General features: G+C 41.2%; 1 protein-coding gene across 2 annotated transcripts in view; it reads right to left on the reverse strand.

Moving 5' to 3' along the window:
* Positions 1-7,105: 7,105 nt before the first annotated feature.
* ube2h (ubiquitin-conjugating enzyme E2H (UBC8 homolog, yeast)) overlaps positions 7,106-24,923 on the reverse strand; it is a 110,658-nt gene continuing 92,840 nt past the window's right edge. For both annotated transcript variants that reach the window (XM_073066822.1, XM_073066823.1), the window contains 2 exons: positions 16,801-16,929; positions 7,106-8,100 (listed from right to left, as the gene is read on the reverse strand). In XM_073066822.1, the coding sequence (XP_072922923.1) occupies positions 7,976-8,100; positions 16,801-16,929 (254 nt within the window). In that variant the 3' untranslated portion in view covers positions 7,106-7,975. The remainder of the gene's footprint in view (positions 8,101-16,800; positions 16,930-24,923) is intronic.

Raw genomic sequence — 24,923 nt, forward strand, 5'->3', positions numbered from 1 at the left:
GCTGTTCCACTGTCTTTTTTGCTAGGATATCCGTCCAGTCAACTTTGGCCAGCTCCTCCCTCATGGCTCCATAGTTTCCCCTGTTCAGCTGCAACACTGACACCTCTAATCTGCCCTTATCCTTCTCAAATTGCAGATAAAAACTTATCATGTTATGATCACTACCTCCTAATGGCTCCTTTACTTCAAGATCACTTATCAAATCCTGTTCATTACATAACACTAAATCCAGAATAGCCTTGTCCCTGGTCGGCTCTCGTACAAGCTGTTCCAAGAATGCATCCCGTAGGCACTCTACAAACTCCCTATCCTGGGGTCCAGCACCAACCTGATTCTCCCAGTTCACCTGCATGTTGAAATCCCCCATAACTACTGCGACATTACCTTTGCCACATGCCAATGTTAACTCCCTATTCAACTTGCATCCAATATCCATGCTACTGTTTGGTGGCCTGTAGACAACACCCATGAGGGTCCTTTTGCCCTTACTGTTCCTCAGTTCTATCCACACAGACTCTACTTCTCCTGATCCTATGTCCCCCCTTGCAAAGGACTGAATCTCATTCCTCACCAACAGGGCCACCCCACCCCCTCTGCCCACATTTCTGTCCCTACGATAGCACGTATTCCCTTGTACATTCATTTCCCAGGTCTGATCTCCCTGCAGCCATGTCTCCATTATCCCAACAACATCATAGTTACCCATTCACACCTGAGCTTCAAGCTCATCCGCCTTATTTCTGACACTTTGTGCATTCAGATATAGAATTTTTAGCCCATTTCTCCTCTCTCTGTTTGAATCGCTGCTTATTGTGCTTAACCCAGCGCCCTGAACTCCCATTGGGCTATACGCCCCTAGAATTTTGTTGTCCTTCCTAAATTTACTTATTCTTTCTGCACATTTAACTCCATGTTCTGTCAGACCATCCCTCTGTACACGAGTCCTCCTCATCACTTGTTCCACCTCACCTTTCTCTACTACACACTTAATATTCCAGAACCGTGTAGTCCCCACCTGTCCTTTATTCTTCCTCTCGCTATCCTCTCTCACATTCTGGATCCCCGCCCCCTGCAAATTTAGTTTTCACCATCACCTTAACCCTAATGCAAGCACAAGGTATGGTGTTATTCTGGATTATTTAACTGATAGAAAAACAGTAGGAAGGGGTTATTTTGGGCCAGAGACCTGAAGGGTTTGGAAAGATTTGGTGTGTAATTGAAATTTGTTAAATATACAAAGACCATGACGAGGATGTACTAAGTAGGCTGCAATGGAACAGACACTGTGGGAGCCTGGATAACTGTGTGTACATGAATTACTGGAAATTAACAAAGGTACAAGCATTTGGGACAAATGTATTGAGTAGAAGTGTAAAGAGAAATTCCTGCAGCTAGATGGGTCCCTGGTGAGGCAGCATCTGAAATATTACAACAGATCTTGTCCTGAACAAGGGTATGTTTGTGATCAGAACACAGCAAATGTTCACTTGAATATTTTTGAGAAGTTGGCTTGCTGTATGAGAAACGAGTAAAAGCATGACAGAACATCTCAGCAAAATGTTCTTAGTTAAACAGGAGGAATGTGCAGGCATTCCCTCTGGATGGGGTGTTCAGGAATTTCTCTACATCTTAATCCTTCAGCCTGGTGGAATGAATCTTTTCGAGTCCCTTTCCAAGAAGGTCATGGAGATTCTGTGTATAGTTAAACCCATTGATTTATTGAAGGATATTAAGGGATACAAGGCAAGAGCTGTAAAATGATAAAGCATCAGCCATGATTTTATTATAATGCAAAGGAAGCACCAATGAATGAAAGACACTCTTGTTTTTGTTTCCTATTCCTCACTTTTCAAATTATTGTTTGGCCTTCAAAGTAATGCTCCCATCTTTGGAGGACTTTTGTGTAAAAGCACTCTTTCCTAAACAAGCAGATTATGTCCCCTTGATAGTTATCAGCACAGCACAAGAAAACCTACCTGCACTCATGCTATCAAATCTTTTTAATGACATTAACTCTTCAAGGGAATATGTAACATACCCTCATTTCTCAGCATGCTTGGAGCTCCACACACCTGTGTCTCAGACTAGCAGACTGGATTCTTGTCACTGAATTAACTTGGGCCTAATCTTCAGTAGCTAGGGAAATCACAGTGCAGTTATTAATAGAATTATTAATTAATTAATCCCTTTCTTTAAGGTAGAGATAATGCTTTATTCATTATCTATGTAATGATCAAGATTTAAGCAAGGTAGGAAGCAAATGGTCACAAATGGCACTTGAAGAAAATACAAAACAGATCATTGGCTTAGTGGGAGAAGCCAGGGAGTGGAAGTAGATAGTTGCCTTGTTCTTTGCCATCTTTATTAATGATTTGGATGATAATGTGGTTAACTGGATCAATAAATTTGCAGATGACATCAAGATTGGGGAGTAGTGGACAGCGAGGAAGGCTATCAAAGCTTGCAACAGGATCTGGACCAGCTGAAAAATGGCAGATGGAATTTAATACAGACAAGTGTGAGGTGTACTTTGGGAGGACAAACCAAGGTAGGACTTACAAATAGGGCACTGAGTAGTGCAGTAGAACAAAGGGATCTGAGAATATAGATCCATTATTCCTTCCAAGTCATATCTCAGATAGGTAGGGTCATAAAAAAGACCATTGAGTACAGGAGTTGGGATGTTATGTTGAAGTTTGAGGCATTCTGTTCAATTTTGGTCACTTACCTAGAGGGAAGGTATCAATAAGATTGGAAGAGTACAGAGAAAATTTAAAGGAATAGTGCCAGGAGTTGAGGTCCTGACTTACAGCGAAAGATTGAATAGGTTAGAATTTTATTTCCTAGCATGGAGATTTGACAGAGGTATATAAAATTGTGAAAGACAGAGAGGGTAAATGCAAACAGGCCTTTTCCAGAGGTTGGGGGAGACTAAAGCTAGAGGTCATGGATCAAGGACAAAAGGTGAACTCAGTGTGGAATAAAGTAGTAGTTGCAGGCCTGATTTTAGCATTTATAAGTTTGGGTAAGTACATGGATGGGAAGGCTATGATCCAACTGCAGCTCAATGGAACTAGGCAGAATAACAGATTTACATGGACTGGATGGGATAAACAGCCCATTTCAGTATTGTAGTGCTCAGACTCCATATATTGCCACCAGCCTCCTGACAATGGTTTCAGCGTGAATAAACCCCAACATAGCTTCCCCAGTGTAGATTCGGCAATAACCACTGCACTCAACTATATTACAATGTGCCATATCTTGGCCATTTTTTTAAAAAAAATCTCTATATCCTGTAGCTCTTCCAGCAGTTTCAAGTTATGTCTGTTAGGTCATGGACATCTACTGTGAAGTTACTGGTGGAACTCACTTGTTTGCATATCCAGGGGCAATGGCTTGCAGGCCATTTGAGAGAACATAGAGCCAGAACAGACCCTTCAAGCTCATTAGTAGTTCAATGCTTAAATGAACTAAGTTCTATTATCAATTTGTTAAGGGTGCCATTAGCCTTGCATTATGGGACTTTTCAAATAATGAAAAAGCATACATTTGTATGTGCAATTTAAAACAGTGAGTAGTCTTATTCTACTTCACTATATTAGATGTTAGTTCACTCTTGGTTCCACAGGTTGTCTTAGCCAGGGTGGAGGTGGGGATAAGCTCCCACTACCTATAAAGTCCTCCAAATGGCACGGGTCTGCAACTGCCTCTGACAAGTCCAACTCTTGGCCCTCACATGTGACTTAGCTACTAGGCCAAGCTGAACTGTTTCTACTGACAAGAGTAAGGGCAAAGGCAGATCACTGGCACCTCAAAATCAGTGGCTTCGGACAGGTAGGGCTCGTCAGCCTAGCACAGCAGCCCGTCTAGGAGAAGAAAAACTCTGTTTTTAAACCTGCGCGGCCTTGCAGCCATGCCCACCCACGGGAAAGGCTTCGGGAGTAAATCTGGAGCCGGGGTCCCTAAGGCAGTTTGAAGTTATTTACAGCTTCACTCTAGCAACCTCTGTGACGACACTGGTACCAAGCTGTATCGGTGCTTGCCCTTCCCTTGGACTATGTCAGTGACTTGGAGAGGGGGACCTGCTGAATGGGCAACATCCAACTCTTCAAATCTTCCCACCCAGGCTTCAGAACTGGAGAGGACAGAGTCCACCGGAGGCGTGAACCCATGATCCCCTGGGATTGATGGCTGCCTACTAAGTTCACTCTGTTTTCCCCAGTGCTTTCCACATCCACAGAATAAGGTTAGCCTAGTGTCACAAAGCCTTGTAGCCTGTTCAAGCTGCACCACTTTTCTTTTACACTAACCCCATTTTAATTTGTTATAGTCTCATCAACTGCAAGTTCTACTACTCACCGATATACCAAGGACAGTTTACAATGGCCAATTAATCTACCAACTCACACTGCTGGATTCTGATTGAAGCCAGAATTTACCAGGCATCTGCAGAAAAGCCCATTTTAAAACAGTATCTACAAATATGAATGTCCACAGGAGTAGGGCATGTAATAAAAGTAGGCTTTAAGGACCTTTTAAGAAGAGGTATTGCAAAATTGAAACAGCGAGCTGTTGGTCTGCCCTCTTGCTGTGGAACGAGTGATAACTCTCTCTCCCTTGTCAGAGAACGAGCCTGTGGAAGTCAATGCTGGGATGAACAGTGGTTTGTGATAGGCTCTAGATTATGGTCTCTTTAGGGTTTTGCTATTGCTTGCATGGTGGGTGATGGGGAGGCTAATGCTTTCTGCCAGGTTAAATAGGGGGAAGGCAGAGGGTTGATGCTTTTGCTGCTGCTTGTGTGTGTGTGGGAGGGGGAGGGGAAGGGGAAGGTGGACTTTTGGTTTCTAATGTTTTTCTGTCATTCATTCTTTGGGGGGGGGTTTCCATGGATGTCTGCGAAGAGTAAGAATTTCAGGTTGTATACATTCTCTGATATTAAATAGAACCACTGAACCATTAATATGGCTGCTAAATGAATCTATTCTTTTTATGCATCCAAAATTATTAAAGGACTTTCTTTTTAAATGTCACAATATATATTCAACCAATTTTTACAACCACTTGTATTTGAATTGCAGGGTCTTTTTTTCTAATATGATACTAATTATGCAGGCATTTGATCTCCAGTATTTCAAACCAGGGCAGTGTTAAAACATTTCTGAAATAAAAAATGGTGTTGGAGACACTCCGTGGATTAGGCAGCATCTGCAGAGAGGGGAAGGTGGGATCAATGTTTCATTTAGATAATTTTTTCACCCAAATCAGTTTCACACACATACCAATCAGTCAATAACTACCTGCACACAATGCCTTTCAGCTAATCAGATCTGCAATACAGCATTGGTCACAGTTCTCAAAACATGAATAACTACTGTTCATCAGCTATCTCGGAAAATGCAGCATCCATTGTTCATTTAACAATAATCCAAAATTAGCAATCAAAAGCCATCTTGCCTTTTGTTTCACAGATTGAGTAATGTTGGCAGAGTAATGCATGAATTTCATCCTTCAAGTTGTATCCTTTATAGCCTCCTGAACCACCAGAGACTCAAGGACTTCAGCAGTGAAGCTGTAGATGAACTTTATGCGAATCTGAAACATGCTGATATTGCACCAACCTCTAGACAGAAAAGGTGCTGCACATTCCATTACAAAGCAAAATAACTTATTTAAAACAAAATGGATGAGCACTGTGTTGACTGCACGAGCTGAAGTATGATAAGCTCAAATTACATTCTGCAGTAGCCAAATTCATCTGGTCAGCCATGTCATGATCCCAGTCCAGAAATAAGAGCTGCAAGTCAGTGCAGAGATTGCACAGATCCTCTACATTTCTCATTCTCCATATTGTATTCAGAAGAGAGTAAAGCCTTTCATTCAGAAAACAAGCTGCACCATAATGCTCCAGATATGCATGGGATAGTGCAGTGATCAAAGATCTTTAGATCTTCTTTGTTGAGACAGATTCAATTCAACTCAATTGCCCAAGTTCAACATATCACAGCAACCAATTCAGAGATGAAGTGATGCAGCTGGTCTGTGACCCAAGTACCACCCAAAAAAGTAAGCACCAGACACATGCCCATCACAATAAAAATACCTAAATGCAGGATCTGTGCAAACTAGAGAAACACACACTTTCACCCACCCACAATGTGTTTTTAGAACATGGAAGTCCTACCAACAGTCTGAACCGAGTGTCTTGCAGTCAGTGGTAATGTATACAATGCCATTGCCAATTCCAGAATTGTGCACAAATATCTGAGATTTCCAGTTGAAGATGTTAGGTTCCCCTGCACCACAGGATTAATTTCTGCATTTTATAGAATTCTAAATGACTTTAAAAATAGAAAATGTGACATGCAGACAGGTTACCTTTAACTATTGATCCTTGCAAAGACTTGCCTTAGAAATTGGGTTTGAACACATTGTTACTTGGTAAGCAAGCAAACAATTGAATGTGATGTGTTAAGTGATGATCTGGGAAATTGTGAAGTGTACTAGATGAGATACCAACCTTTCATCAGAATTTAATCCATCTCAGTTTAGAGTGTCAATGTCACCTTAGGCTTGTGCTCCAAATAAATTGAAACAGTTTTGATTGCAATCCCAGCTGTATGAATCTACTGCACAATGCTTCTAGTCTCAATCAAGAAGTACTGATTTGTAGGAGGTAAAAGGTTGTAATGGTGCATCTTCCCAATGATGTGATCTCTTAATTTGATTATGAATCAACTCAAAATTTTAATATATTGTGTTTACTTCATGGAAACAAAAATATCAGGGTAAGACAACAAGCTATGAGGAAACAGTAGAGGTAGATGGATATTTCCAAAGATCTGGCCCAGGCAAATTGGGTGAAATGGCTCTTCCCGAGCTTAATGAGTCCACACTTGGGAGCACTTTTTAGAAATAATGGATACAAAGGAATTTTATCTTGATTTCCCTATATTCAACCACATTACAAAGACTAAATGATGTGAGATGGTGAAGTGGCTGGAAGTGAGTGTAGATCATGAAGGAGAAGGATTCAAACCTTCTCATGTAGTATATATAGTACTTACAGCAACTGGTACCATTACAATCAATTCCAAATCAACCATTGTAACAATGAAAATATACATTTTTTTTATTTTGAAATCACCAGCGAGCATACTAACTAACCCTAAATAAGTCAAACAGGTATAAGTCAGCACATAGCAATAGGCATTTAAAAAAAATCTATATAGCAAGATAGGGTGCTGGCAAGTATTCCCCCAATAATAATACAACGTGCTAATTAGAGTAATCAAGTTCACCACTACCTAGTAATTACTTAATACTATCCTTCAGGTTAAGCCACAAACACTAGGTTTTGTTTTATAATTAAATCTGCTTTACGAACCAAAGTCCTAAACAAGTTGTATTCTTCCATATCATGCCACAATAAAAAAAGGATGTTGTAATCTGTACGTCCAATTTTATTCACGAGGAAAAACAGAAACAAAAAACATGCAGAGCAAATAAAATTAGTTTTTCTTCTGCCTAGTAAACCTTCCATTGTGCTTCGATTTTACTGAAACTTTGTTCTCTCTAGTGCTGCTTTTCTGGTCAAGATACGGACAGGGTAAGCAGTTGTTCTTGCTTGCTTGATATCCTGATCTCACCAATCCGCCGCTCTCTTTTTCTTGCTCTCTTCCATTTGGGGGCCAAAATACTTATGAGTTAGGAATACCAAGGTTATGTGATAACATGCATTTGGGCCTCACATAGCTACCATTGGAATGTGGGGTAAGATGCACCTCAAGTTGGAGCAATGACCAAGGAGAGAAAAAAAATCCAGGGCAATAATATACCAATGCTATCCATAAAAACCTGGTTTTAGTAATAAAAAAAAATTGCTCTTTTGTTTTTAAATATGAATATTATAGTCTGCTTTTCAATGGTTAGGAAATTATATAGTCTGTCTCTTTGAAAGAGGTTGGGGACACTACTACAATTCCATATCCTGGGCTTCATCTTCGGAGAAGTCAGACATGGAACTCTCTGATGAACTTTCACCAGCTCCTTCCTCTTGTTCCTTTAGTGCCTCCTCTGTTGCGTATTTCTGGATGTATTCTATTTAAGGTTTGGGGGAAGGAAAGAAAAAAAAAATCAGCGACTGGCAAATCTCTCAATTTCAAATGTAATATTAAAGCAATGCAACACATCAATTCTGGCAGAGCATTGTTTCACTTGACAGTGTACGTATACACAATTAAGTGTTAATAAACTTGAACTTGAACCAAGCAGCAACAAAATAAATGGTGAGTTGATTTTGAAAAGTGGCATAGTTAGTTACTGATACTGCTACTGCCACGTCAGAACGCAAAGCTGTCTCACTTCCCCGGACTCAAGACCACAGACAAAAGGTCACAACCATAGACTTTGCACTCTGATTACATGCTTAAACCACATGTTGAGGGATCCAAAATGACTCAAAAGATGAATATGCTTCTAAACAGGAAATTAACTCAAAATTAAAACTGAAAACTGAGCTGGAATCAGAGGCTGGTGGTTGTGCAGAGAGAGAAAAAAACTAGCCCAAAATCTCATTAAAAAATGCAGCATCTTTTGCTACAGTGGAGAGCAAACTCAGTGCAGTTTCCTATCAGCTATACTGAGTAATGGTGGCAGAACCAGTACCAGATTAAACTGGTGTAAATTCAGAAGCCCAACAGATTTTGAAAGAAACAGCCACATGCATGGGACTTACATTTATGTACAATACAATTTTTGACTGAAATACTAAGTGCTCTATTGTTTACAAGCATTTTGTACACTCTTAAAGAATGTTTTTTTTATAGTAACATGTCAACTTTAGCTTTAATCAATAGCAGAGATGTATCCATAAACACTGTCACCATCTATTAAAGTATGTGCAAGAATTCATTTAAGATGCTGAGCTTTGCTGATCAGTTCAGAGTTAATTTCCTTAAAGCGGTTCTTCTCCATAGACCTGTTTGAAACAACAGCAAGTTTAACGAAGTGTTAAGCCATAGTCATAAAGGATAGAACAGGCCTTTCAAGCTCAGCATCTCATTGGCATCTTGTCCTGTGTTGTATACATTGGCAATTTAGCTGCGATTGTAGGAGGCATAATCAAGGTTAGAAGATGATATGAAGACTATTATTGTGGTTAGTGAGAAGGGTAGTCTTTGTCTGCAGAACAAAGTTAATCATTTGGCAAGATTGGCAGATATATAATCCTGTTATGTGCAACAAATCTGCTTAGGGTGAGACCCTAAGATCATGTACCTTTCTATACTAATCCCACTTCAGTCCACAGTGCTTCTCAACATTGCTGACTTAAGTGTTGATTGTATCCATGTTCTCCACCACCCACTCTCCTGGTGAGTTGCAGATTACAACTTTCCTTTGGGCAAAAAAAATCCTCAAATCCTCTGCAACGTTCCAGTTCCTCACCTGAAACCACTGCGCCTTCACAGACACCTCCGATAAATGGACAAGTTGCTCTTCATGCCTCTCAATTTTGAATATCTCAATCAGGTCACCCTCAGTTTTATCTGCTCCACAAATAAATTCAGCTTGTAGAGTCAGAGTTCTATAGCATAGAAACAGGTCCTTGCCAACCAAATGCCTATCCAAACCAGTCCCATTTGTGCATTTTTAGCCTACATCCTTCTAAACCTTTACTTACCCATAAATATGTTCAACTGTCTTTTAGAAGCTGTTGTACCTCCCTCAACCACTTTCTCCGACAGTTCATTCCATATACTACATACCATTCTCTATAAATAAAAACCTGTCCCTCACCCTACACCGATACCCTCCAGCTCTTTATTCCCCCAACTGTGGGGGGAGAAAGACCAAGTACATTCACCCTATTTCTGCCCCTCTTATAATTTTATATATCACTCAGACTCCTACGCACCAGGAAAGGAAGTCCTAACCTGTCCAAACTCTCCCTAAACTCAGCCCCTCAAATCCTGGCAACATCTTTCTAGATTTTCTTTTTGCTGCTCTTTCTGGTGTAATGACAAACTTACAGCAGGTGACCAAAACCGAGCACAATATTCCAAGTGCTACCTTACTCGTATCCTGTTCAAGTACGATTCAACTCAGAACCCTCACTGGGAGCTTTCTTCAATGCTCCCATCACTCACAGCAAACCATTTCCCTGTACTCTTAGGTCTCCACCCCAACCCCCCCCCCCCCCCCCGCCCCCGTCCTTACCCTTCACTCTGAAAGAACTATCTGGAGTTTGCTTCCTCACACATGAGCTAAACTATTTACAAATCCTTGGCCTATTGACCCAGCTGATCAAGATCTGACTAATTCTTAATAATCTTCACTACCTACACCGCCACCTGTTTTAGGGTCAGCTTTAAAATTACTAACCTTTCCTTGTACTTTCTCATCCAAATAGTTGACACATTGAAGACAGACAATGCAACCAGCACCAACTCCTGAGGCACACCACTAGTCACAGATCTCCATCCTGAGAAACCAGTTCCCATCACTATTTGTTTCTTACCATCAAGCAGAGTGTGTATTCAATTAACTAGCCCAGCCTGGATTCTACATATGCTGCGCTTTCTTCAAAGATCCTTAGATATGTACACTGAGGTACTTTACTTCCTGGAATCCTATCTTTTGCTATGTGCAGAACCTGGGCCTCTGTACTTCCCTCTGCAATTGGATCCTCAACTTCCTAACCGGAAGACCACAGTCTGTGTGGATTGGTGATAACATATCCTCCTCACTGAGGATCAACACTGGCGCACCTCAGGGGTATGTGCTTAGCCCACTGCTCTACTCGCTATATACATATGATTTTGTGGCTAAGCATAGTTCAACTGCCATCTATAAATTTGTTACCATTGTTGGTAGAATCTCAGGTGATGACAAGAGGTGTACAGGAGTGAGATATGCCTACTAGTGGGTGTCAAGATCTCTGAGGATCTAACCTGGTCCCAACATATCGATGTAGTTATGAAGAAAGCAAGATAGCAGGCTATACTTCATTAGGAGTTTGAAGAGATTTGGCATGTCAACAAATACACTCAAAAACTTCTATAGTTGTACCATGAACAGCATTCTGCCAGCCTGCATCACTGTCTCATAAGGAGGGGCTACTGCACAGGACTGAAAGAAGCTGCAGAAGGTTGTACATCTAGTCAGCTCCATCTTGGGCACTAGCCTATGAAGTACCCAGGACATCTTCAGGGAGCGGTGCCTCAGAAAGGCAGTGTCCCTTATTAAGGACCTCCAGCACCCAGGGCTTGCCCTTTTCTCACTGTTACCATCAGGTAGGAGGTACAGAAGCCAGAAGGCACACATTCAGTGATTCAGGAACAGCTTCTTCCCTTCTGCCATCCGATTCCTAAATAGGCATTGAAGCTTTGGACACTACCTCACTTTCTTTAAAAAAAAATGTACAGTATTTCTGTTTTTGCACGTTTTTAAAAGCTATTCAATATACGTAATTGATTTACTTGTTTATTTATTATTATTATGTTTTATTTTATTATTATTTTTTCTCTCTGCTGGATTATGTATTGCATTGAACTGCTGCTGCTAAGTTAACAAATTTCACGTCATAATGCCGGTGATAATAAACCTGATTCTGCATATACTAAACTTTTAGTCCCACCAAAAAGTATTGCTATACATTTCAATCTGCAATTTCTTGCCAATCTTACCAACTGATCAATTTTGTTTTGGAACCAAAAGATTACCCTAAATATCCACATCACCAATCTTCATGTTATTTGCTAGTTTAGCCATATTTCCTATATTCATAGTTTGCTGAGTTACAAAAGCGCAAGGACCCCAGCAACAATCCTTACAATACATCACAGGCTGCAAGTTCTGAAAAAACAAAAAAATCAATCCTCAACTATCATCCCTTTCTTCCCATTACCAAACCAATTTGAACTAAACTGAATTGAATTTATTTCTTTTGTCCTTCACATACACAAACCTTTACATTACGCCTTCGTCTATATGAGCAATGTGCAATTTACAGTACTTTGTAATAAATAGTATGCACAACAGGACAGTCAATACACCACAGAAATACAATTGGATCAGCGTAAATTAATCAGTCTGATAGCCTGGTGGAAGAAGTTGTCCTGGAGCCTATTGGTCCTGATTTTTATACTGCAGTACCATTTACCGGATGGTAGCAGGTGGAACAGTTTGTGGTTGGGGTGACTTGGGACCCCAATGATCCTTCGGGCCCCTTTTACACACCTGTCTTTGTAAATGTCCTGAATAGTGGGAAGTTCACAACTACAGATGCAGTGGGCTGTCCGCACCACTCTCTGCAGAGTCCTGCAATTGAGGGAAGTACAGTTCCCATACCAGGCAGTGATGCAGCCAGTCAGGATGCTCTCAATTGCCCCTGTAGAAAGTCCTTGGGAGTTGTGGACTCATGCCAAACTTCTTCAACCATCTGAGGTGAAAGAGGCGCTGTTGTGTACAGACCATGTGAGATCCTCCGTGATGTATATGCCAAGGAACTTAAAGCTGTTTACCCTCTCAACCCCAGATCCACTGATGTCAATAGGGATTAGCCTGACTCCATTCCTCCTGTAATCCACAACCAGCTCCTTTGTTTTTGCGACATTGAGGGAGAGGTTGTTTTCTTGACACCACTGTTTCAGAGCGATGACTTCTTCTCTGTATGCAGCCTCATTATTATTTGAGATTAGGCCAATCAGTGTAATATCACCAGCAAATTTAATTAGCAGATTGGAGCTGTGGGTGGCGACACTGTCATGGGTGTACAGAGAGTAAAGGAGGGGTTTAGGACACAGCCCTGAGGGGCACCTGTGTTGAGGGTCAGAGGGGCACAGGTGAGGGAGCCCATTCTTACCACCTGCCGGCAATCTGATAGCAAATCCAGGATCCAGCTGCACAAGGCAGGGTGAAGCCCAAGGACTCTGAGCTTCTCGTCGAGCCTGGAGGGAATTATGATGTTGAATGCCGAATTGTAGCCCAAGAACAGCACCCTCACATAAGCATCCTTCTTCTCCAGATGTGCAAGGATGGTGTGGCTATTGGTCATCTGTCAATCAGTTGTGTTGGTAGATGAATTGTAGAGGGTCCAGCTGGGTGGTAGCAAGCTGCAGGTGTAATCCTTGACCAGCCTCTCAAAGGATTTGCTTATTATTGAGGTGAGTGCGTCAGGACGCCAGTCGCTCAGGCACGTTACCTTGGTCTTTTTAGGTACAGGGACAATGGTGGATGTTTTGAGGCAGGAGAGCATTCTACACAGGGAAAGGGAGAGATTAAAAATGTCTGTAAACACAACTCCTCAGTTGTGCCGTGCTCACCCTGGGATGCCGTTCGGTCCGCAGCCTTGTGACTGTCCACTCGTTGGAAACACCTGTGTACTTCAGCCTCAGATGACCAAGGTGCGGTTCTCTTCAGCGGCTCTCCTCGGGGGCTCAGTGTTGGCGATACAAAGCGAGTGTAAAAAAAGATATAGCTCATCTGGGAGAGAGGCAGTGATGTTAGCAGCACTAAGCTCCGAAGTCTGCAATGGTGTGCAGACCTTGCTATAAGCTGCGTGTGTTGTTGGTGGAGAGTTGAGTGTGGATCTCTTCCCTGTATTGTCGTTTCACTACTTTTGAGATCAAGCTTGCCAAATTGTCCTGGATCCTTTGGGTTTTGCCTTTTGGACTAGACTCCCAAAGGCTTTACTAAAATCTTTAGACATTAACTGCACAACCTCTAACACCACACTTAATCAGTTCCTTGAAAAATTCAGTTAATTTAGTCGGACTACTCTCCCTGTGTTTAACACTATGTTGACTAATCCCACCTCTGTCTGCAAAGTAATATTCAGTTTTTCCACTAATTTACTTCTCACTGATGTTAGACACAGTACTAGCTTGTGATAAGATGACTTGTTATGATGACCGTTTTGATTAGAGATACCACATTAACCATCCTCCAGTCATCTATCACCTTTGCTGTTGCAAAGAGATTTGAAAATTTCTGTCCAGGACAGTATTTGCCTCACAATAGCAACTGGAATACAGCTCATCAGGTCCTGGTGATTAAGCCTCCTGTAACTCTGAGCATCAAGTAGTCTCCTTTCTAATGACTTGTTCGAGAATTTCACCATTCCTCTCTCCAAATTCTCCAACTACAATATCCATCTCCAGTTAAGCCTTGCCAATGTCCATTGCCTCTGTACAGATTGCCAAATAAGGCCTTCTCTTTCCCTTACACACCTGGAGGAGAAGGATGCTTATGTGAGAATGCTGTTCTTGGATTACAGTTCAGCATTCAACACCATAGTTCCATCCAGGCTCGACAGGAAGCTCAGAGACCTCAGCCTTGACCCTGCCTTGTGCAGCTGGATCCTGGACCCCCTTTCCGATCGCCAGCAGGTGGTAAGAGTGGGCTCCCTCACCTCCAATCCTCTGACTCTCAATACAGGAGCCCCTCAGGGCTGTGTATTAAGTCCCCTCCTTTACTCCCTGTGTACCCACGACTGTGTCACCACCCACAGCTCTAATCAGCTAATTAAATTTGCCGATGACACTACATTGATTGGCAATATCTCAAACAACAACGAGGTGGTCAACAGGGGAAAAGTCATCATCTGACACAGTGGTGTCAAGAAAACAACCTCTCCCTCAATGTTGCAAAAACAAAGGAGCTGGTTGTGGATTACAAGAGGAATGGAGACAGGCTAACTAACCCCTATTGACATCAATGGATCTAGTGTTGAGAGGATAAACATCTTTAAGTTCTTTGGCATCCGCATCACCAAGGATCTCACATGGTCTGTACACACCAGCTGTGTGGTGAAAAAGGCACAACAGCACCTCTTTCACCTCAGACATTTGAGGAAGTTTGGTGTGGGCCCCAAAATCCTAAGAACTTTCTACAGGGGCACAATTGAGAGCATCCTGACTGGCTGCATCACTGCCTGGTATGTGAACTGTACCTCCCTTTATCTTAGAATTCTGCAGAGTGTGGTGTGGACAGTCCAGTGCATCTGTAGCATTTGAAGTTCCCATGATTCAGAACATTTACAAAGAAAGGTATGTAAAAAGTGCCTGTAGGATCACTGGGAACTCGAGTCACCCCAATCACAAACTATTCCAGTTGCTACCATCCGGGAAATGGTACCGCAGCATAAAAGCCAGGACCAACAGGCTCCAGGACAGTTTCTTCCACCAGGCCACCAGACTGATTAACTCACGCTGATTTGAGTGTATTTCTATGTTACATTGGCTGTTCTATTTATTATAAATTACTTACATGTGAAGGACGTAAGAAATAAAGTCAATTTAATTCATCAGTGCCAAGCTTTAACTATTTCATTTTTCAGTGTCTTCCTTCAATTCAGAATTTCAGTTTCTAGTCTGTGGTTGTATACAACAAAGCTTATGGAATTATGGCCACTATTCTTAAAATATTCACCCACTGACACTCCCTCCAATTGTCCAGCTATATTTGCAAAGATCGGAGCCAACATCATGCCTTCTTTAATGGGACTATCTACATAGTGGTTCAAAAAAAAAAACTGAACTTGATGCACCCTTAAGAATTCCAGTCCCTCTAAACCATTCATATTAAAACAATCCTGTTATTTTTGAGGGAAATATTATTCTATTATATTTAGACTTTTCTGATCTATCTACACACCTGTTCATCTATCCACTGCTAATTGCCAGAATGTCTATAAATACATTTTTGGAAAAGCAATCACCACATTCTTGCTAACTTCCACCAAAATCCTCATTCGAAGAACATTTAGGACATGCTCGCTGCTGTAGTAATTAGACTTCTTAATTAGTAATGCAGTGCTACTCCCTAAATCTCTCCTCCTCTGTCACCTGCGAAGATTTCAAACCCTGAACCACTGAGTTGCCAGACCTGCCTATCTTTTAACCATAACCATGATAGCAACAATATGAAATTAATCTCTGCCTTCAGATAATGAAGCTTGCTTCTTAGACTTTCTATTGAAGCTAACAGCACAGGCTTGCATTCCTCCCATGTGCCTGGAGACTTAATTTTCTTTCTATATTTGTCTGCTCTTCACACCCTAATGTACTCTTACCCTGTGAGCCATTCACCTAAATTAGTTTAAATTCTCCCTAACAATTCCAAATAATTCAGAAAATGCTGGACTCTTCGTAGTTCAGGTGCAGCTCATCCAGCTTGTATGATCACCTTCCCAGACACCTTTCCAGTAATATAGAAGTCCCTCTCCTGCACCATGGATTCATCTGAGCTTCCCTCCTATTCCCATATTCACTAAATTATAATTCATAGTTAGTATTTTTGGCTTAATACTTCCAGTGAGATATGCCATCACATGGCATCAGAGAGTGTTGCAAACACTTAAGCTGAACCCCGCCCCCCCGTCCCCCAAACATGCTCTACAAGTCTCAAGCCAGAATGGTGCAGACTTTCTCACTTAGCCATTGATTCTGAGCCACAAAAAGGATTCTATCATAGTATGTTCTCTGCATGGGGGCTCGCTACCCACAAAATGCCACTTTGCTGTTTCTAAAACCATCAAATTTTGCAATAAATTGACAGCTTCATTCTGCACAGTTCTGGAAAGAACATAAAGACAAATGGCACAGAGATGTAGGAGAGAGTACATTGCGCATTCATCAAAGACTACAGTCCCTCTCTAATTATGCTCTCTGTGATTCAGGAGTGCCTGATAACAGCACTGGATTATTCAGAACCATCGACCTTCTTTCCTCCATTTTTTAAATGATTGAACTTTGAATCACTTTATGATATTAAATACTACTGTAAAGCAACTCTTACCTTTTATTTTCTGTTTATACTCTTCTGGTCGATGGAGGTACATTGCTGCGGCATCTCCATTGAGAGGGTCAATTGGATTTGGGTAGGCCAGAAGCTGGGGGAGGAACGACTCGAATATATTGGTGAGATCTGCATGGAAAATAACATCATCCTGATTAGTCCATGTTGAATGCCAGGACAACTGTAACATAGAAACTGCCACCCTGCTACACCCGCAAGTGTGTTAGGCCAAGTCACTGGTAGGGAAAGAGCCAAATCCAGAACCCAGGAACATGTGCTTTTTCAGCAAGATATCTAAAGAATATATCACCCGGTTCAAAAATTCTAAATGCCATTGTGAAGATCAAAGCAACTGCAAATGCTGAAAATCTTTGAAAATACTGGAAGGCTGTGAGAGGAGAATCATTATTAGCATTGTAAATCAAAGACTTCTGTCAGCACTGTTCTGTCAACGGGTCTTCAACTGCTAACAAACTGTTTCTCTTCCCACAGATGCCACCTGCCCAGCTGAATATTTCCAACATCTTTTAAACACAAACAGACATACTGTGGTTCCTATTTTCTAGAAAAAGCAACACTTCATTCAGTTACTCCAAGGAATTCAGGTGTACATTGCAACAATCAAGGCTTCAGATTCCTACAACAGATATCCACCCCAATCCACAAATGACAGCCTCAGACAGAGAAACCCCTCAACCCCTCTATTTCCCTCACAGAAATGCCATGATCACTGAAATTCCCTAGTCTGAAAGATTGACAAAAAGTAGATCCTGAATGGTCAAAGTTCATAAACTGAGAAACAGCCCCTTTTCCAGTTCTCTGTACATAAGGAAGCTCGATGAACAACATTAAAACTGACCTAGTACTCTCCACAAGTAGAAGGGTTTTAATTTCAGATCAAACAGAGTTTGTAAGGTCCATCAGTTAACCCGTATAGAGCACTGTAATATTAGATCTACTTTCCTGGCAAGCTAATTATCAATAGAAGTACTATAGAAATGCTAGCACTGTTTTATTGAAGAAAGCAGCTTTACAAACTGTACAGATGCAGAGGACTTTCTTTAGTAGTGACACAGGAGATAGGAACATTACTGGCAAGGTCAGCATCTTCAACCAATGGAGATGGTGGTAACGGAGCCATCAACTAGTGCAACCTTTCTGAAAATGTACTCCCACAACGTTATTGGGTAGGGAGCTTCTGGAATTTTTACTCAGCCAATGACACATTTTCAAGTCAAAATGGTGAAATACTTAGAGAAAAAACTGCAGATAACACTATTCTTTTGCATCACACCTTTTGTTTTAAATAGCAGCTGTGGAAATAGGAGATTCTGCTGGTGGTGTTTGAAAGTAATTGTGGTGCACCATTTTTACTGCTAGACACTGAAGCCATGCATCTTTGGTAGGGAGGCAGGTTCAGTGATGAACAAATTGCTTTATTCTTAGGTCCCTTGTTAGAGTTGCACTCATCTATGCAGATGAGTATTGCATTATATTGCTATTATTGTGCCTTCTTGAAAATGAAAAGACTTTTGGGATAAGGATGTGAAAGTTATTTGCCAAGGACACTTAGCTTCTGACCTATTCTGGTAATCTACCATTTAAGTGGCTGACAGAGATGCTAATTTTCCCTCAGTTATGTGGTACAACTATATATGCCACAAAGCTGCTATTCTTGCTGCATTCATACAAAGGCCACTTATTTTTGAGAAATGAATGGCATGCCGGTAACTGAACAGGCGACTGTAAATAACCCTAAGTATAGGTGTATGGTAGTAGAATTTGTGTTAACAAACATGAGAGTATACATCCACAAGTGAATGTGTAGGAAATAGATTCATTGTGATTATTCTGAGAACCTGCATAGACCTGATGGGCCATAGATCTGCCTTCTCCGTTACAAGGAAATAAGTTAAAGTTGCTGCCAATTGTTAAGTTCACTGTCACATCCAGTTCTTGCCTTCATAATTTAGAATTAGTTTTGCTATTCTCAAAAGGGACGAGTCTAGTTTCATATATGTCATACATTTGCAAATGTTAGCATTCATTTTGAGAGTAGTATACTAGAATAAAAAAGCAAGGATGAAATGCTAAGCTTTTAAAAGGCATTGGTCAGACCACATTTGAAGTATTAGAGAAGTACTGAGAGCAGTATTGGGCCCGTACCCCAAGAAAGTACATGCTGGCTTTGGAGAGGAGGCTCACAAAATTGATTCCAGGAATGAAAGGGTTAACATAAGAGCATTTGACGGCTCTGGGCCTGTACTCACTGGAGTTCAGAAGAATGAAGGGGATCTCATAAAAAAAAACTATTGAATATTGAAAGGACTAGATAGCATGGATGTGGAGAGAATGTCTCCTGCAGTGGGGAAGTCCAGGACCAGAGGGCACACTCAATGTTGAGGGGTATCTATTTAAAACAGAGATGGGGAATTTCTTTAGCCAGAGGATAGGATTCTATGGAATTCATTGCCACAAACAGCTGTGGAGACTAAGTCATTGGGTGTATTTCAAGTGGATATTGATAGGTAACAGGGAGAAGGCAGGAAAATAGGGTTAAGAAGGATAATAAATCAGCCATGATGGAATGGTCTAATTCTGCTCCTGTGTGTTATGGTTTTATTTCCAGGTACTTTATTCAAGGGGCCACTAGCTAAAAGTGCAGAGACTGAACACAGGAACAGGCCATTAAACAACAGGAGTAGCACAGTGAATTCAATATGCTTCTCTCACATTTACACTAATCCAATTATCCCAACATCTTCAGGCTGAATTTTACACTTCAGTAGCTGCCTAGGCAAAAATCCTATCACTAACTATTGCTCTATTCAGTAAAGATCAACTGAAGGAATTTTGAATCTATTCTTCATCTATGACATTACTATTGGGCTTGATTTCACTTCAGTTTGAAATGTTAGCTGTGAAGCAGTTTGGAACATTAAGGACTTGAAAAGCACCAAGCTTGTTCCATCTTACACTGGCAAGTGTAAATTTAGGAATAAACCCAAGAATGCAACGTTAATGTTAATTCACAATTTAAATTCAAATTGGAAACTTGGGCTCATCTACTGTTCAGAATTGCCCAAGTTTTAGATTCTGGAAAAAATGAACAAATAGAGATTGAGGAGATTTGTTCACTTTGCAAGGGAAAACAATGCAAGGAAAGAAATGGAGGGGGGGGGGGGGGGAGATTTTTTTTCTAGAAAAGGCAATGGAAAACAAATATGCTAGAAGGAGGCATTTATTTTAATAACACAGTCAAGTGGCAATTAGCTTCATTTCTGGTCTGAAAAAGGTGAAAATAGAAAGTAAACTGAACTTGCAGGGGTAAATGAACAACTTTTTGATCACAGGAATTATTAGAAGAGGAAACAAATCTGCCTCTCAGACACAAACCACGTTGGTCATCAAGTATTTACATCCTTCATGTCCAAGGTAATATGTGTATCTGCCCTCTGATGCATCACATTTCTTCCAAATGCTTTCTTTTTAATTACATTGTAAAAGGATCAATATCTGGTAGTGCTACTCACAGTCAAAAATATAGTGGTTCTCTACCAATCACTCAATGTGTGCCCTCATGAAGGGTCTCAACCTGAAATATCAACTGTTTATTCTGCTCGATAGATGCTGCCTGAACTGCCGAGTTCCTCATGCATTTTCTGTGTTGCTCTGGATTTCTTGTATGAAATGCACATCTCCCTCTGTTGGTCATTAGTGGTAGTGAAGGAGTATACTCCAATTTCTAATCCTGCCTTCAGAGACTTTCTTCACTGCACCCTTACCCAAGCAGATAAGACCTTGTGAAGACTTCCAACTTTTAAGTCCACCATGGAGAAAGATATGCATATAGAAAAAGAAGAACATGTTACAAAACATAATCTTAAATTCCATGTGTCTTCAGGTTCAATGCTCTTTTCAGAAAGTACCAACATATGTCCAGAATTGTGTGGGCAACTCTTAATAACTGTAGCAAATATGTACTTGGGAACGCAGGGAAACTTTGCAACCCCATGAAAAGCACTACAAAGAAAGCATATAGAAACATAGAAAACCCACAGCACGGTACAGGCCCTTTGGCCCACAAAGTTGTGCTGAGCATGTCCCTACCTTAGAAATTACTAGACTTCCCCATAGCCCTCTTATTTTTCTAAGCTCCATGTACCTATCCAAAAATCTCTTAAAAAAGACCCTATCATATCCGCCTCCACCACCTATGCCGGCAGCCCATTCCACACACGCACTGCTGTGTAAAAAAAACTTACCCCTGACATCTCTGTACCTACTTCCCCAGCACCTTAAACCTGTGTCCTCTTGTGGCAACCATCTCAGCCCTGGGAAAAAGCCTCTGACTATCCACATGATCAATGCCTCTCATCATCTTATGCACCTCTATCAGGTCACCTCTCATCCTGTCTCTCCAAGGAGAAAAGGCTGAGTTCACTCAACCTGTTTTCATAAGGCATGCTCTTCAGTCCAGGCAACATCCTTGTAAATCTCCTCTGCACCTTTTCTATGGCTTCCACATCCTTCCTGTAGTGAGGCGACCAGAACTGAGCACAGTACTCCAAGTGGGGTCTGACCAGGGTCCTATATAGCTGCAACATTACCTCTCGGCTCTTAAACTCAATTCCATGATTAAGGAAGGCCAATACACCGTATGTCTTCTTAACCACAGCGTCAACCTGCGCAGCTGCTTCAAGCGTCCTATGGACTCGGACCCCAAGCTCCCTCTGATCCTCCACACTACCAAGAGTCTTACCATTAATACTATATTCTGCCATCATATTTGACCTACCAAAATGAACCACCTCACAATTATCTGGGTTGAATTCCATCTGCCACTTCTCAGCCCAGTTTTGCATCCTATCAATGTCCCGCTGTAATCTCTGACAGCCCTCCACACTATCCACAATACCACCAACCTTTGTGTCATCAGCAAACTTACAAACCATCCCTCCACTTCCTCATCCAGATCATTTATTTAAAAAAAATCACGAAGAGTAAGGGTCCCAGAACAGATCCCTGAAGCACACCACTGGTTACCGACCTCCATGCAGAATATGACCCGCCTACAACCACTCTTTGCCTTCTGTGGACAAGCCAGTTCTGGATGCACACAGTAATGTCCCCTTGGATTCCATTCCTCCTTACTTTGTCAATAAGCCTTGCATGGGGTACCTTATCAAATGCCTTGCTGAAATCCATATACACTACATCTACTGCTTTTCCTACATCAATGTGTTTAGTCACATCCTCAAAAAATTTCAATCAGGCTTGTAAGGCATAACCTTCCCTTGACAAAACCATGCTGACTATTCCTAATCACATCATACCTCTCCAAATATTCATAAATCCTGCCTCTCAGGATCTTCTCCCATCAATTTACCAACCACTGAAGTAAAGCTCACTGGTCTCTAATTTCCTGGGCTATTTCTACTCCCTTTCTTGATTAAAGGAACAACATCCTCAATCCTCCAATCCTCCGGAACCTCTCCTGTTCCCATTGATGATTCAAATTTCATCCTGCCAGAGGCTCAGCAGTCTCCTCCCTCACCAGCCTGGGATACATCTCATCCAGTCCCGGTGACTTATCCAACTTGATGTTTTCCAAAACCTCCAGCATCTCCTCTTTCTTATTATCTATATGCTCAAAAACAATGATACCTTTTTAAAAAAATGCAAAAACCCTTAAACTTCCAGAACATCTGACTTCTATGGGGATATTAAAGGAAATATTTGGAACTTATGAAGGTATAACAGATTCTGTCAAAGGATAGGGTCTGATTGGCAAAACTCATATGGCATTTAGAAGTTGAAAAAGTGTACAATTCTTCATTTAATTGCTGTGTTCATCTCCCTATTCATCAAAGTTTAATTTAGTTGTGCACAGTTAGACTTCAAGCCAGTTACAACTCTTCTCAAGATTTCCAAACCAAATCAAATGATCAATGATGAACCAGCATTGCTGAAATGGAGAGAATGACATTATAATTACAATTTTATCTCTTGGACTCTAATGCAAATTATGAATTATGACTGATACCAAACTATTAAGAAATTACAACACGGCTGAATAAAATTAATCTCTGGGCACGTTACAAGAAGAAATGGGGTCAGAAGTCAGGCGGCTTCTTGAGGTGGCAGTATTATTTAATAACTTCATAGATGATTTGCTCATAATTCACTTTCCTATGCATTCCCCATAATTCAAATTTCATTGCTGTCTTTGCATGTATTCTGTGACTAGGTGCAAAAATTACTGCACATTTGTACAGAACCATAATTAAGATGGTGCCCATAATCAACTCTTATGGCCAAATGTTCACCTACTACATTACAAGATTCAAAGTCAATGAATGTAGACTCACCTGTCCCACTTATTGAAAGCTACCTCTAGATCTGGCTGTTCAGAAACATAACTCACTTTTAAGCACTGCTGCCAGTGCAAAAAACATAATGCAACATAGAGAATCTGCAAATGCTGGAAGTCTTGAGCATCACACACAGTGCTGGAAGAACTTTACAAATCAGGTAGCATCTATGGAAGGGAATAAACAGTTGACGTTTGAGGCCGAGACCCTTCATAAGGACCAATATGTACTCCAGTTTTCAGAATCCGTCTTGCTGGCAAAGCCAAAATTTATCATGCATTAGGACACAGCAACAAAATAATGGTCCTGTTGTTCTTCCAGAGTGTGGGGGTGGGGATGGGGAGGGGTGGACTGTATTCTTTTACATCCAGCAGATCAAACAAGCTTGGTTTAACACATTGCACTAAAGCATGACTTTGTATTTAGTCCCTAGTTCTGGATGTGACTTGAATACACATCTGCTGACTCAGGACTATCCAGACTCACGCAGCACAGAAACAGGTCCATCGGTGTACTGTACTGAGTTCACCCCAGCCATCCTGAATCCACTTACATCAATCCCATTTCATTTCCCCCACACTCTCACCAGCTCCCTCCAGACTTCACCACCTGTATACAAGCGGACATTTAGAGGACAATTAATCTACCAACCCAAGTGTTTTTGGGTTGTAGGAGGAAAACTAATTACCCAGAGGAAAGCCACACAATCTGAGAAACTGCAAACTTTCTACAGAAACCCAAAGTTAAGAATGAACTAAGATACTAGAATAATGAAGTAACAGCTTAACTAGATGTACCACTGTGCCTCCCAAGTCACTGGCCTTTATATTTTTGCCACACAGTATCAAGTACCCTGTTCCCCATGAGCAAAATAAAGGACAACAAAATGGTCATATGCAACATTACTTGATGAAAGCCATTAAGCAATAGAAATAAGACTGAAAGGATAGAAGAAAGACACTAAACGATAAAAGATGTGGGAAAACACTTGAGAGAAGTACTTATGGGGTAAAAGCAAAGACTGGCACCAAAGTTCAGAGTCAAGTTTATTATCAGAGTACATACAATGTCACCACATACAACCCTGAGATTCTTTTTCTGTGGGCATACTTAACAATAATCTACAGAACAATAACTGTAATCAGGATCAATGGACAACAAACTGTGCGAATCCAAATGTAAAAAAAAAATAACAAGCATGAAACAATGAAAAGGAGTCCTTAAAGTGAAACCATCTGTGGTGGGAACACCAAAAGTAGAATGAATGTAGTTCCCCTTTTGTTCAAGAGGAGTAGTAACTGTTCTTGACACTAATGGTACAAGTCCTGATACACCTGTGCCTTCTCCCTGATGACAGCAGCGAGAAAAGAGCATGACCTGCCTGGGTGGTCAGGATCTTTGATGATGGATGCTGCGTTTCCACGGCAATGTTTCATGTAGACGTGCTCAATGGTTGGGAAGGCTTTACCTGTGAGATATTGGGCTGAGTCCACTACCTTTTGTAGGATTTTCTGCTCAAAAGCATTGGTGTTCCCATGCCAGGCTGTAATGCAGCCTGTCAGCACACTTTCCACCACCACACATCTAATAGAAGTTTGCCAAGGTTTTTGATGACATGCTGAATCTCCATGGACTCCTGAGGAAGTAGAGGCACCATTGTGCTTTCTTTGCAATTATATTATAAAATGGATCCAGGACAGGTCCTCTGTGATCTGAACACCCAGGAATTTAAAGTTATAGACTGCCTGC

This window comes from Hemitrygon akajei, chromosome 14 (genome assembly GCF_048418815.1).
Source record: "Hemitrygon akajei chromosome 14, sHemAka1.3, whole genome shotgun sequence".
NCBI classification, from domain to species: Eukaryota; Metazoa; Chordata; class Chondrichthyes; order Myliobatiformes; family Dasyatidae; genus Hemitrygon; species Hemitrygon akajei.